Source organism: Chrysochloris asiatica, unplaced genomic scaffold (genome assembly GCF_000296735.1).
Source record: "Chrysochloris asiatica unplaced genomic scaffold, ChrAsi1.0 scaffold00039, whole genome shotgun sequence".
In the NCBI taxonomy this organism is placed as follows: domain Eukaryota; kingdom Metazoa; phylum Chordata; class Mammalia; order Afrosoricida; family Chrysochloridae; genus Chrysochloris; species Chrysochloris asiatica.
Window position 1 is genome coordinate 20,968,983 of NW_006408557.1, and position 15,572 is coordinate 20,984,554.

Below are 15,572 nucleotides of genomic sequence, written 5' to 3' on the forward strand. Positions count from 1 at the left end.
ATCTGCTGCCCACCAAGCATTCTCTGCCTCCTTGCCTCCCCTTTTGGCTTTCTGGGGGTTATCTTCCTCTTCCTTCGCTGTCAGACGCCCACAGTCTCTTGGAACTGCTGCTAATCCTGTAGAGCTGAGAGGGTTAAAGGCCCACCCACCAGGTCTGGGTCTGCGTCACCCCCTCTGCCTCCTAATAAGCCCATTAAAATGGTTTTACAGGAAGTCGTGAGTGTGATGTACTGGATGGGAGAGAGATGGTCATGGGCAGGATCCCAAGCTCCCTGAGAATTTCCACAGGAAGCTGGTGTATTGACCGTGCACCTAAGAGCCCGCATGGTATAAAGTTAACACATATGGCTGCTACCTTGGAATTAGATTGCCAGGCCTTTCTTATGAGGCATCTCTGCATGGACTTGTACTTCCAAGAAATCAGCCATTGAAAACCTTACAGAGTGTAGTTCTGCACCATGGAGTCGCCATGAGTCAGGGTTGACTTCACAACTGGCTTCGATTTTCCATGGTAGAAAGGTGGTGTAACTTGAGTCCAGGATCTTAGCACAGACTTGGTACCCCTGCACCCAACTTTGGAGAGGGAAGACTCTTGGGTCAGCATTAGCCTGGACAGGTGGGAAGTGTGCCAAGGACCTCCAACAGAGCTGGACAATGAATAAGGAAGAACAGAGAAGAATTGATGTATTTGAATTATGGTGTTGGTGAAGATAATTGAATATGACGTGGCTTGCCAGAAGAATGAATAAATCTTTTTTGGAAGAATCTTTATCCTGGGGGTTGCTCTTTTTTAATAAATTTTTATTGTGAATTGAGTGATAGTTTACATAGGAGAGCATCACCTTTACATTTATCCTACCGGATTTCGTTTCATTGCAATGATTTCAATCCCCTCCATGCGTCATCATTCAAAAGCATTTGCTTCCAATCCCTCTTTGTTGTTTTTTTTTTTTTTTTGATGCACACCAAAGCACTCAGGAATATATAACTATTCAAACAACCAAAGGGTACATCCTGTATGTCAGCCCCTCAGCCACCAGCACACAGTCCCTCTTCCTCCTTGAGTCTAGAATCCCCAGCCACTCCATCTCTATGTCATCATCTCTGCCTCCATCTCTGGCGTTGCTGCTTTTCTGGATGGGGTCCCACACTCCACTCTTCTCCCTTGATGGTCCCAGGGTTCTCTGCTCCTGGACTGCAAGATCACTCCCTTCCTTTTGTTATAAAACATTTACCTTTACATTTTTAACATTCGCAATCGGTTCTAATAGCAGTTATTCACTATTGAACCACAAGAGTCCCATCCCCATCTCCTTTCATCAGTCCCATCTAGACAGGATGGAAACCCCTCAGTGGAGATTCTGCCTTCCCCCGCACTCTCTGAAACTAAGCTCCCTTTTGAAAACTTGTAAGCCAGTCACTTTGTGCCTTTGTTGCGCTCCCTCCAACTCCCATTTTGGGTAGCCAATGTCTAAGTTGCCCATCCCTGTCAACCCTGTGTACATAGGGGGTGGGAATGATCCTTGCTGTAAAGATTTGTTCCCTCTTTTAAGCTACTACATCCGTAAGTATAGGTCAAGTTCATCAAATTGTAGCAATTGCACTCTTCTGCCTCTTCTTTTTTCCTTTAGTGGAGTTCTGATCATCCAGTCATTGAAGCCAGGTCAAATGGGTACTATCTGTAAGTATGGGTGTTCTTGTGCATCTCCCTCACTTCATAACAGCTGGACGCTTCACTCTCTGCTCTAGTCCGCTGTGTCTATGTCTATGTCCCTGTCCGTGGGCTCAGGAGTACCCAGATCTTGCTATACTGCTGGCCACGCAGGTCTCAACTCAGGTTGACAGGAGTCTATGGAATGTGGTAGGACTTAGCCCACAACTTCATTGCTGTTTTTCCCCTAGCTCCTGGTATCGGTAGACCAATGTGGTCACCAGCAAGATTATATGCCTGTTCATGCATTCCCCTGAGTTTCAGTCTTGGAAGGGGTTTGCCCTGAGGGGACTTGATGGCTTGCCTTGATGGCTCTCCAGTGAACAGCTTGCTTGTTCTTGTAGTAGTCAATCAGACTGCCGTTATTGTTTTTGATTTTTCCTGTTGGTTTTTCTTTCAGGAAGTATCGTCTGTTCTTCTAGCCACTCCAGGCTGGTCTGCTTGTCTTTTCAAGTGGAAATTTCCCACCTCAGAAGATTCTGGATGGGGCTCAGGATTCCACCTATGGTCTTATGCAGAGGCTCTGCAGGAAGCCTCCTTCACTGTTGAGGGTGAAAGAAGCCCGGGTGCCATAGTTGGCTGCAAGGTCAGCAGTTCGACTCCAGCTGTTCCTTGGGAGAATGCTGAAACTGTCTGCTCCTGTAAAGATTTACAGCCTCGGAAACCTTAGGAAGCAGCTCTGCTCTGTCCTCTAGGGTTGCTATGAGTTGGCAGTGGGTTTAGTTTTGGCTTATTGAGAATGAGATTAGTCAACCTAGTTTTAAGAAATCAGCAAGATGCTGGTCAGATTAATACATCAGGGTTCTGAGATGCCAGTTCTGTAAAATTTTACTCCATTCTGAGCGCCTTTCTGTTGAAATCTCATTCTCAGGTCAATGAGTCATCTGTACCTGAGGGCATCTTACTCTGGCTCAGAGCTGAGACTCCAGGCTCCAGAATTTGGGGTATGTGGTTTGGACAGGGAAGGGCCTATTCTCACCCCTGAAAAGAAACTGATATCTGTCCTTGGATGCCAACACACTGGAGAGCTGGTCCTCGGTGCTGTGAGCAGAGACAGGCATACAGAATGGTGACATGTACAATACCTTACAGCTCTGCCAGTGTTGGCTCACAGAGCAGTCAGCTGTAAAGGGCCCCTGGGCAGCCTTCCAGCCCCAGGAATGCGAACACAGCGCAGCAAAGGGAGAAGTTGGGAAAAAAGGGTACGAGCTGGGTGTGGAGGAGGGTCTGGGACCCTAGTTAGGGGGACAGTGCCTCTTGGCATCTCTCGGGAACTAGGGCACTAAGAGCTGAGCAGAGACCACTCTCTTGGTATTGAGGGTGGAAACTGGGGAGCCACAGGCTGTAACAAAAAGATTGGCTATTTCAGCATTTTAAACACTAATTCAGTGACATTACATTGGTTATGTTCAACCATCACCACTACCCACGTTCACATTTTTCCATCTCTCTTAACAGAAGTTGTGTCCCCTAAGCCATGTTGCCAGTAGTTTCACACTGAGGGAAATTACATGAGACTCTGGATGTCCGTCCAGTTTCTCTCGTAAGAAGTGGAAGCTTAGTAATCCTGGGTCCTCATTCCCATGTGGCAGGAATGCCCAGATCATGTGGAGGTTGTCCCTTTTCATGAGGGCATGCACCCTCCAGTCTGCCTCACGTAGAGGCCTCCTCAGAGAGCAGCTGTACTTGCCGGAGACAGGAGCAGGGGAAGGCCAGTGGGAACTCGTTGCTCAGATGGAGTGCAGCTGTAGCTGGTGGGGAAGGACAAGGACAGGACCTCAACCTGTGCCAGGGTGACATGTGGCTTGCAGAGTCTTGGGTTGGCAGAAAAGCCACTCACTGAGGAAGCAGGAAGTTGGAGGCAAGCCCACAGCTTTGCCTGCTCGCAAAGGCTGCTGGACAAATTCCAACCATATGCCTGTCTGGAGTAAACACTACCTGCAAGGAGGTGACCCTCAGGAGGATGGGGGAAGGCAGCGGAGGCCACCAGCAGAAACTAGAGGGAAGCATAGGGCAGGGGCCAGAAGACAAAGGCAGGCTAAGCCTCAGGCCCCAACATCTTAAGTGGAAGCTGGCAAAATCCTGTGGACTTTCTTCCTTTCAATTACCACTTAACCTGATGAATACTGGGCTGGTCAACCATATTTGCTGATCTATAAATTTTCCGATTCCAATTTGTAAGGCACTTCACAAAAATGTCCTTAAACCCTCCAAGTGTGATGGGAACTATCTATCCCTTTCATTGTTCTGGAAAATGAATCTCAGAGACGCAGACTTGTACAAGCTCACACAGGAACAGACAGTAGTTGATCCATAGCCCTAGACCCCCATGCCCCCTTGGAGCCCTGGTAGAGCAGTGGGTTGTGTGTTGCGCTACTGACTGCAAGGACAGCAGTTCGAATCCACCAGCTGCTCCGTGGGAGAACAGTGAGACTTTGCTCCCGTAAAGATTTACAACCCCGGAAATCCACTAGGCAGGCGGCAGGAGCGGCAGCTCATTCCCTAAATTTCCAACAGGAATTAGAACTCCTTCACCTGGTGCTTAAAACTCTCCTTGGCTTACACCCTGAATGCCCATCCACAGACCCTAAACTCCAACCCTCCTAGACACTGTGGTCCCTAAAACACCCACATGGTTGATTTAGCTCTTTCCCCTTCAGCCTTGCATACCTTCAAGTGTCCAGTTACCAAAGTTCTGCGCCATTCTTTATATTCAAACATCAGCACCTACGAAACTGCCTGAGTCTCCCCTCAAAAGAAATTGCTACTTCAGTGTAACTCTGGTGTGAGATACCAGGGACAGGCCAACAAACATCCCAGACTACAGGTATTCCTGCCTCCCCCATGGATCCACCCAGCCACCCCCAGGGTTAGGGCAAGAGGCTCAGCACTGCTCTGGGGTCCCAGTACCCACAGCTGGGTGTGTTAGAGGATATTGCTACAGTAAGGGTGGGGAACGTTGGATCCACAGGCTGTACTGTTGTTGTTATGTGCCATGGAGTTGCTTCCGACTCATAGTGACCCTGTACAGGGTTTCCGAGGCTATAAATCTTTACCGGAACAGAAAGCCTCATCTTTCTCCCGCGGAGCAGCTGGTAGTTTCAAACTGCTGACCTTGCGTTTCACAGCCCAATTCGTAACCACTATGCTACCAGAGCTCCTTACAGGCCATATAAGCCTGGTGAAATCATTTGGTTGGGACCTGCCAAGTCAACCACAGGCAGGACTCGAAATTCACTAGGAACTTTTTCCATAGCAACATACATTTATATTAAGTGAAACATAATAACAAAATTTGAGGGCTAAGCAAGGAGGAATGTCCATCAGGAGATAGTAGGGACACATGTGAGTGAGCACATGTTGGGACAGCTATGTATGCTTCACGTTGGCTGCCTGTACTGCAGTGACTCAGAAGACAGTCAGTGCCAGGCAGGCTGGGAGTGTACCTGTTGGGAAAGTGTTAACGCACTGTGGCGAAACTATGGCAATCCGGTAATGATGAGACAAGATGTGATGATTCCTTGCCTCCAGTGTTGTCGACACAAACCATTAACTCCAGTACACTCTTTATCCCCACGTCCATGATCAATAATCCTCCCAAAAAATGAGTCTCAGTTGTAATCACTGCAATGAAACGAGTGTAAAACTGATGTTCTCCCACGTAAACTATCACTTTATTGTTATGTGCCGTGGAACTGGTTCCGACTCATAGGGACCCTGTACAGGGTTTCCAAGGCTGTAAATCTTTACGGGAGCAGAAAGCCTCATCTTTCTCCCGCAGAGCAGCTGGTAGTTTCAAACTGCCGACCTTGCGGTTCGCAGCCCGATTCACAACCATTACGCTACCAGAGCTCAAAAATATCACTTAGTTCACAATAAAAACTTAAAAAAAAAAATGAGTCTCAGATGAAGATTAAGGAATTGACTGTACACAGAAAAGATCTCGAGTTGATGATATGAATGTTGGGCATGTTCCAAATCCCAGATGCAGGATTAGAACAGTGATCAAAGCAAAACAATCATGTTGCTGGTGACACACACGCTGGGTAGTTACTAAAACTCAAATGAAACCAACTGAAGCTAAGGCTGTGGAAAGTGCAACTCCAAAGGGCTAACAGACTAACATGGTGCATTTCCCCACTCCGGAAAGACAAAAGCCTCTCAGGACACTTGAATATGCTGGTGATGTACAAAACTAATTGAGGCATTTAATAAAAGATTCAAGGATGTGAAAAGTAAACAAATGGAACTGAGCATCTTTATTACACTGTTCAATGTGGAACCAGCTGATGTGTCTGATAACTTACAACATGAAGTCATTCAGCTGCAAAGCAATGAAGAGCTGAATGCAGGTACAGTAAGCTCCCACTGCTGGAGTTCTGTAAACGTTACATAAGCAATGATAAATTCCCCACTTTGAGGAGCCATGCACTGAAACATGTGTCCGTGTTCGGAAAGAACTGCTGTGAGCAGTTCTTTTCAAAACTTAAAACTGCAGAGTCGACTGCACTACAGATGGACCGACACAAACCTAGAAAAGCAGTGGCGAGTAGCAACATCATCAATGCCAGCTAACATCCCACGCCTCAGTTCCAGCCATCACATTGGCAGGATAATTAAATGTCTGACTAAACAGGTTTTGTTGTTAAGTGCTTTAGAGTTGGTTCCGACTCAGTGACCCTGTACAGGGTTTCCAGGAGCGACTGGTGAGCTTGAACCGCCAATGATGCTGTTCAAGCCGACTTTGCAGTCCAGCACATTAATGCACAGTGCCATATCAGGACTCCTGACCAAATACAGCAGACTGACTTTTACGCTGATAATATGGTATGGCCCGTGAATGATGTTATAAATGATGCTATAAACAAGATGGCCCTTGGCAGAAAAAAAGTTCCCCACCCCTGTTAGAGCGTGATTCCTTTGTTGTCTGATGGAATGGCCACGTGGAAACAGAGTGGCATCTTTATCAGGCTCTGGTTAAGAGTCCAATGCTGAATGTGCCTTTGGAGCCAAAGAATGTGCCATTCTGCAGCCACGAGTGACAAAGTCAAAGCAGGCAAGCACTCCCCACTTGTGCTGCTCAGCTGTGACTAGTGCCCAGGGAGCAGCTCAAACGTGCAGGTCTTACTTCTTGAAGGGGCAATACAAACAAGACTGAGGGTCTTCTCCAAGGTTTCCAGGAGTCCACAGAGCTCAGCACAGTTTGGGGCCTGGGATGGGAGATGGGGGAGCATCAAAGACAGATGTTTAAGAACAGAGTCCATTCCCAAGTGGTAGCTTAGGACAACACTCAGACAAGGCAATCAGTAACCACATAACATATGGCTGTTTATTTCATACAGGGCTCTGTACAAAATATTTACACATATTCTTTACAGAATAAACCAACCACCTAAAGGTAAAAAGAAGTACTTTTTTCTTATTGGTTGGGGGAAAAACCTGGTGTCAGCAAAGCTCTGAGATACATGAACTTCCTTCAGAAGCAAATGCCACTTGCTTCCTGGTATCCAAAAAGCTGTGAACTTGGGAACCTGATGACATGGTCCAACTTCCTCTTCCTCTTAATTCCTACAGCACGAGTGCACGGGGGCGATGTCACTGCCCATTTGTGAAGGCAATCTGCTGTGGGGGAAGGGGAATATTTGCCATATCACTACCTCTAGATCCTAGAAGACTTCCTTTGTCCTCAGGAACCCACCACTTTGAGCTTGTTTGGATCTTTAAGGGCTTCATGTACGACCATGAAACCCTCTGGAACCACGTTGGGCTCAGCCTGATATGCTACCACCTCCATCCTGCATGGTGCACACACACAAGGTGGACAAGATGTTTGGGGCAGTAATAGAGCACTGGGGGGGAAGGTGGGTGGAGTGTTTTGGGCACGTTCACTTTTATGAAATGCCTGCTAAAAGAGAACGTGCCATGGGGTGATCAGGTCAATCAAAGTACAGGGCTGCTTCAGACTCTACATCCCAACTCTGGAAAGCAGCAAAAGGCACTTTTTTCAAGCCAGTCAGCCTGTAGTACACTGGGCTACACTGACGAGAGTAGCTGTCCCAGAAGGGAACACTGTTCGCTAGGTCTGCAGAGCCCTCGGGGGCGGGCCAGGGCCGGCTGGTCTCGGTTCCCTTCCAGTTGCCACCAAGGTTCCCATGACATTTCCAGCCAAGCAGGAGAGCCCAGCAGTTGAGGAGAGAAATCAAACACAGAAGATGATGCCCACCTAGTGAGAAGGAGCCTGTTCAGAAGTAGACAGGCAATTCAGAGAAAACAGAAAAGGAAAGGCAGTGAGGACGTGGAAGTCTGGAGCTGTTTACAAACAGCAACTCTGGTTACAGTGAAACATTAGGTTCATCCTCCTGTTATTTTAAAAGTGAAGATACTTTGTATGTTGAGTGTATATAATTCTAAAAAAATAATATTAAAAATGTCTTTTATAAGCAGTGCCATGTGGCTTAGGGAATAGGAGAGAGAGAAAAAGGATGGAGGGCAGGAAAAACCAGTCTAAGTCTGGGTCCTAAAAACAGCCACTCATTCCCACTTGACTGGAAAAGTTCAAGGCAGGACAGGCTGGTTCACTTCTGCCTCTGTGACCTCTGACCAGCTAATGGAGCCACTCTGAAGTGGGCAACGGTGTTCTCAGACTAGATTCCACATTCCTTTGACCTCTCGCTTTCATTCCAGGGTCCGAGTTCTAGAACAGCTGCTCCTTCCTTCTTTGTCCGTGTGAAGCTGAGAACACAAAGAGCTGCAAGGAGGACAGTCAGTGGGCCAGGCTGTTTACTACGGGGCAGCCAGGGGACTGCAGCCAGGGCAGCCTAGACCAGGTCAGCTCCAAAGGCAGGTGGGAGCTAAAGACCCATCTCCTCCAACACAGGGGAGACAGCCAGAGCCCACAGAGAAAGAAGCCCATGGTGAGGGGGTGAGAGCTCTATGTCCAGGCCCCAGGCAGGCTCTGCTACTGGTCTCTGAAGCAAAGGCAGAAAACCATGGAGACCGGCAGGGAAGGAAACCCTTGACAGAACCCTTTTAATAAAGGAACTTCCACCCGCTCCCAATCCTCCATGGAAGGGTGAGACCTTGATGTAACACAGTAGGAAGTGTCCTCTCTGGCTTTTAGGGGAACAGCTGAAGCTGGAACTTAGGGGCCCACTCCAGGGCACTTTTCACCACAGCCAGAGCTGCTGCTCCAAGCGCCACGGTCAGCCCCATCACTGCCAGTTTCACGAAGCGATTGGTCCTTGGTTTGGTCAGGACATCTTTTGTTGGGTCTTCGGGCCGAAGAAGTCCCCGAAACCTCTGCCGCAGCACCATATCAGGTCTCTGCTGGGCAGACGCCAGCTCAAAGTCTTTGAAGGTAGAGGCTGCCGTTCTACAAGGGCAGGAGGCAGGGAGAAGGGTACGGCATGAGGGTGAGGAGGAGAGAAATTCTAAACAGGGCAGGACCATCCATTACTCAGCGAGCTCTTCCTGGTTAAGACCCATGAAATCAAAACTGGGATTCTGTTGGCATAAGCTAATAAGCTCTCTGGAAATATCCACTCCCAGACACAAATGCTCCCAGCTCAACTGTGCTTTGGCCCCACTCACCTCTCGGCCTGCTGTTGGGCAGCTGCCTCCCGAGCAAGTTCAGATGGGGGAAACTGAACAAAGAGGTCTCCTGCTCTACTGATGAGCATCTCATAGGGCAGGTCCTGAGGGATCTGGGACAACAGGTGGTGGACCGAAGCCATGTCGCAGTCGCAGTCCAGGACTTCCTGCTCACGATGTAACACAATCTGTGGAGAGCACGGCCGGGCGTCAGAGGCGCACACACTGGGCCTTGATGACATGCACTCTATTCTACTTAACGTGGCCACAGATAGGACTCACTCCCACAAACTCTAGCATCCATTTAGGAAATCATAACGTGCATACTCTGAGTGTGCCCAGAACGCACAAGGCTGATCATATGAAACTGTTAAGTCCTTCTGGGCACACTTGTCTGCACCACATCCCGCAAAATCTTTTAAGAAATGAAGTAGATTCTTTCAGGAAAACGAGGGACTGCTGAGAGTCCCAGGGCTCCAGTCAGAAATGGGTCAAACCAGTAGTAGGAATGGTCCCTGCTCCCCTTTAACAATTTCCTTTCGGACTATTAGTCTGTACATCCACACGTGCTGAAGGGAGCAGTGAAGAGTTCCTCTGGCCCCACCCCACACACCCTGATTCAGGCCCTTTTAATAAGTGGCGACCCCACCTTCTAACTATGAAACAAAAACAAAGACCCACTGCCATCAAATCTACTCTGACTCCTAAAAACCCCATAGGGCATAATAATCTGTATGGGAGCAGACAGCGGGTTAGTAGCCCAATGCTTAACCCACTGTGCCGCCAGCATTTCCCTTCTACTATGTTGTTATTGTTGTGTGCTGTTGAGTTGGTTCTGACTCATAGCAACCCTATACAGGGTTTCCAAGATTGGCTGGTGGGTTTAAATTGCCAACCTGTGGTTCGCAGTCCACTGTAGATCCTATAGTGCCACACCAGAACTCCCTTCTACTATAGGCCATCTCAATTTTCTATCTTAATACCAGATCTCTTCTTTCCCTAACCCTGGAGTTTACTGTTTTGTTGTTGTTAAATGCTGTTGAGTCAATTCTGACTCATAGTGACCCTGAATAGGGTTTCCGAGGAGCAGTTGGGTTGAACAGCTGGCACCATGCAATTAGCAGCCACGTGCTACCATTTCCCTAATTGGCTTGACAGTGGAACACAGTCCAGGTGATGTTAACTGGGGAACTGATGACTCAGACTGCACATCGGTACTTGAAGGTTCAGCAGAGTCAAGCAGTGAAGAAATGTGCTCAACTATGTTTCATCAGAATTTTCCAAATTTATCAGTGAGCTAGAACATGTGTTTTCAGGATGTCCCATTAACACTGCAGAATGGAAGGAGCTGGGGACACTAGGCCGGGACGCAGCACAGACCCTCAGATCTCTCCTAGGCATCTCTCTCCAGGGAACCGGACCTCAGGGGGTGAGTGATGGGGAACCGAGAGGATGGTCCACGGCGCATACCTACCACAGCTGCAAAGTAAATGGGCATCAGTGGGTGGCAGGCCAGGAAGAAGTCGTATAACCGCACGACGTGCCTCAAGTCGGACAGGACATGCCCAAACCAGGTGATGAGCCAGCTAAGGGCAAAGATGGTCCCCACCTCAGCGCTAGGATCAAAGGAAATCCAGATGTTAGGTCCCCTGCTGGGACCTTCCTTGTCCACATGACTGGTGAGAAGGAAGCATGTGGGAAATATGTTTTCTAAAAAAAAAAATGTGGTCACCTAGGAATTCAGTGTCTTCTCCACACACACACAAAAAACCTCTAAAATGTGCCCACCACGAGACTGAACCACAACAAGGTCATGGCACCTCACCAGATGCGTGCCTCATGACATTTGCAGCTGAACAAATGTCAACTACAGCGACTTCAAAGGTTTCAAAGACCTCTGCCATGATTTTCCTTCTGGGCAAATCATACCCTTTTTAAGGGCAAAAGTGCACATATTCTCAGGCTTAAAAACACAGCTAAATTAATTTTCCAATAAACCTGAGAACACGGAAACATCTTAAGACAGCCATATATTTAAAACAGAAAAAAAAGGTGAAGCATTGAATGAGGACACATTTCCAACTAAACAGAGGAGGAAAACCAATCATATGAGACCTACAAAGAAATACTCTCTTCTCCTGGGGACCTGGGGAATGAACAGTCCACAGACGGCCTTGTCATTCTTGCTTCTGGATCCCCTAACTCCGCACTTCTCTGAAGCCATTAACTGTCAAGTCTACTTTGACAAATTTATCTTATCTACCTCTCACTGGTGGTGGTGATGTGCCATGGAGTCAGTTCCGACTCAGCAACCCCTGTACAGGGTCTCCGAGGCTGTAAATCTTTACCAGAGCAGAAAGCCTCATCTTTCTCCCGTGGAACAGCTGGTAGTTTTGAACTGCTGACCATGCGGTTTGCAACCCAATTTGTAACCACTATGCCAGCAGAGCTCCTTACTAGATGTAAATTCAAGGACACGCATTGTGGCGCCTCCTGCATCCTCAAAAAGCATAGCACCCAAAAAATGCTCAAAGACTATGTACAGAGCTAAACTATCCAGAAAGCTGGCAACTGAAAGGGACAACTCTGAAGCACACTTATCAACATGAAGTAGAGCTGAAACTGAACTAGACTTGCAGAGGAAGGAATAAGGACTAAGACAGAGCATCCAGTGTGTGTGCAGGTAACTGTAGACACGTATATACCTCTGCATGAAGTCATGGAGTTCTGGATTCACCTGGTCAATGATGGGCATCAGATAGTTTAATATATGCTTGGTGTTGTCCATTGTTGGATCCATGAAATCCCTAGAGATGAAAGATAAATCAGACTAGGAATGAAGGACGGAGTGGGGTTTACACCATTAAAGCTGACTAGAAAACGGACTGAGGAGTTATCCACAGAGAGGCTTGAAGGACGACACCCATCAAGTTGTGCTCCTCTGCTTTAGTACCTGAGGTGGTGGGTAGACAATTTTTCTACCAGGGATGCTGCCAGTCTCTCGCCTACCACCAGCAGAAATGTGACCACGATGTCATGGTAGCCCTGATAGTAGTGCAGTTGAGGGTTCCGCTCCAAGACAAGGAGGATGATGTCGACCAACTCTTCCTGCAGCCCTTCTCTCTGCTCATCTGGCATATCTGGGAGGGAGAGGAGAGCAGCGCGTGAACACACAGCAAGCTGTTGAGTACCTGCCTGACACACAGGGAAGAACTACAGACGGGCAATTTTACAGTGAGGGGACTTGTAGCCACTGTCTTAACCAAGTGATCAACGTGGACGCTGCCAGAAATGGGCCTATGTGGCAGCACGCAGCTCTTGATGTGATGCCCTGGAAAGAACTCCGCCTCCCTTCATAGAATTCCTATCAAAAATGCATATACTTGAATTTAAGAGTAAGCACACAGCAGATAAACCTCAACTAAGGGAAAATGTAATACTATCACTGGCCTGTATTGATCAGCAGTAAGGCCTTTGATGACACAAATGGTTTGCACTAGTCTACTAACCTAAGGAGCTCTGATACCATAGTGGTTACGAATCGGGCTGTGAACCTTAAGGTCAGCGGTTCGAAACTACCAGCCGCTCCACGGGAGAAAGATGAGGCTTTCTACTCCCGTAAAGATTTACACCCTCGGAAACCCTGTACAGGGTCACTATGGGTCGGAACCGACTCGATGGCACTTAACAACAACAACAACAACTAACCTAAGGGTTGAGGGTTAAAACCCACTTTAGCACCACAGATAAAACGGTCTGGCAATCTGCGTGGCTAAAGATCACAGTCAAGAAAACCCTATGAAGTTGAGTAGTTCAACTCTGGAACACACAGAGTGAGGGCCCTATGAATCGGGATCAACTTGATAGCAATGGTTTGTGTTTTGTCCCTGAGAGGAGTCCCTGAGAGGTGCTAACAGCACACCCGGTTGCTAACCAAAGGCACCTTGGTGAAAGTTCTGGCAATGTACTTCTGAAAAACCAGCTCCTGTTAAACCTTATGGACACAGTTCTAGTCTCATGCACACGGGGTCACGATGAGTTCAAGTCTACTAACAGCAACTGGCTTTTATTCTTCGAAATGTCAGGTCATAGACTAGAAAGCATTATTACAGCAAAATGGGAAATGCACACATTTGTGTTTGCTTTTCCTTTAAGAGACATTATTGGGATAGGTGGTAAAATCTGAGTAAGATTTAGAGATTAGATGATATTATCATATCAATGTTATTACTGATGTCGATAACTGCACTGTGGTTATGCAAAAGTCTGGTCTGCAGGAAATACATCCTGAGGTATTTAGGGATAAAAGGATAACATGTCTGTAATTTAACTTTGTTTTCTTTTCTGTTTTATCTCAGGCCAATTTTTTTTCCCCCAGGTAACAATTTCTAGCAGGTAACAAATTATTCACTGATAATTGTTCACAATGTATGAACATTCTTAATATTTCCATTCTCATTGATTAATTTCCATTAATCTAGTTTCCTTGTTCCCTTACATTCCCATCTTTGGTTTAAAGTCATTGTTAGCCATTTGACCTCTCATACAAAGGAACTTCAAAAGTTTATGGAAAATTGGAATTAAGAGATAGCAGAAATTTCCCATGAACTTTTGAAGCTCCCTGGTAGATGGTTTGTTTTTTTTTGGAAGATGGTTTTTTAAGGGAGCACAGTAATTCATGGTCATAGTCTTTATTTTATGAGCCCATCTGTTATTTTGCTACAAGGAGACCTCAGAGCTAGGTTCAGTTCAAGGTTTAGACTCTCGGGCTATATATAGTCTCTGGGAATCCTCCAGTCTCAGCTGGTCTGTTTCACTTTTACCTCCCACTGTGTCAGGGTCCATCTACTGTTAAGGACCTAATCAGAATGGTCAGTGACGGCAGCTGAGTACCACGTAGTTCTTCTGGTCTCAAGGTAGATGAGGCCATGGGTTACATGGTGATTAGTTCTGCCTACTAGTTTCTTCTTTGAGTCTTTGGTTTTCTTTTCTCTTTTGTTATGGATGAGTAGAGACCAATAGTTATATTTAGACAGCCACTTGCCTACTTTGAAGACTCCAGGGACTAGTCACCAATAGACCGTAGAGCATACTTTATGAACTATATGATCCCACAAGACTATGGTCCTAAACCTCCAAACCCAGGAAACCAATCTGGTATGTCTGAGATGTATCTGTAACTTTGTGCTTATTATGTACATGTATATTTAGGCATAGTCACACATATGCATTGTTGTTGTTGTGATGTGCCCTGAAGTAGGTTCCGACCCATAGTGACCCTGTATAGCGTTTCCAAGGAACAGCTGGTGAACTTGAACTGCTGAACTTGTGGTTCAGACAGACTTTGCAGTCCAGTGCATTAGCCCGACAGCACTGTACACCTATATACATACGTACAGCCTTCTGTATAGGTTGCACTTCAATGTAAAGACTTCATTTTGCTTGGATGCACTATCAACACTCAAGGAAGCAGCAGTCAAGAAGTCAAATGATGCATTACGCAAATCCCTGTACATAACCTCTTTAAGGTGGTCAAGAGCAAGGATGTCAATTTGAGGACTAAGGCGCAATTGACCCAAGCCATAGTATTTTCAATAACCTCACATGCATGCAAAGGCTGGACAAGTGAATAAGGAAGACAACAGGAGAATAGATGCATTTGAGTTTTGGTGTTGGAGAAGAATATTAAAAGTATTATGGATTGCTAGAAAAACAAATCTGTGTTGGAAGAAGTACAGGCCGAATATGCTCCTTAGAAGCCAGGTGGCAGACTTTTCATACCTGAAACTTCCGACATGTGGTCAGGAAGGAACAGTCCTTGGAGAAGGACGCCATGCTAAAGTGGAGGGTCAGCAAAAACGAGGAAGACCCCCCTCCCCCCCAGTGAGACAGACTGGCACAGTGGCAGCAGTAACGCAGCTCAGGCTTAACAATGATTGTGAGGATGGCACAGGACTGGGCAGTGTCTCATTCTGTTGTGCATAAGGTTGCTATGACTCAAGGGCACCTACTAACAACAACAGCAACAACATATACGCACAAATATATGCATACATAGTTATAGGCACACATATGTTGTTGTTGTTACGTGCGAGTTGGTACCGATATATGAGGAGGCTTCAAAAGTTGGTGGGAAATACCTCTACAAGAAAAAGACAAATAACCCAGTTAAAAAGTGGGCACAGGATATGAACAGACACTTCACCAAGGAAGAGATCTGGGCAGCCAACAAACATATGAAGAAATGCTCACGATCACTAGCCATTAGAGA

General features: G+C 46.8%; 1 protein-coding gene across 1 annotated transcript in view; it reads right to left on the reverse strand.

Moving 5' to 3' along the window:
- Nucleotides 1-7,853: 7,853 nt before the first annotated feature.
- Nucleotides 7,854-15,572, reverse strand: part of TBC1D20 (TBC1 domain family, member 20) — a 50,018-nt gene continuing 42,299 nt past the window's right edge. The window contains exons 4-9 of the mRNA XM_006860722.1: nucleotides 12,255-12,441; nucleotides 12,007-12,108; nucleotides 10,776-10,917; nucleotides 9,302-9,489; nucleotides 8,791-9,083; nucleotides 7,854-7,949 (exon numbers count right to left, since the gene is read on the reverse strand). Coding sequence (XP_006860784.1) covers nucleotides 8,828-9,083; nucleotides 9,302-9,489; nucleotides 10,776-10,917; nucleotides 12,007-12,108; nucleotides 12,255-12,441 — 875 coding nt within the window. The 3' untranslated portion in view covers nucleotides 7,854-7,949; nucleotides 8,791-8,827. The remainder of the gene's footprint in view (nucleotides 7,950-8,790; nucleotides 9,084-9,301; nucleotides 9,490-10,775; nucleotides 10,918-12,006; nucleotides 12,109-12,254; nucleotides 12,442-15,572) is intronic.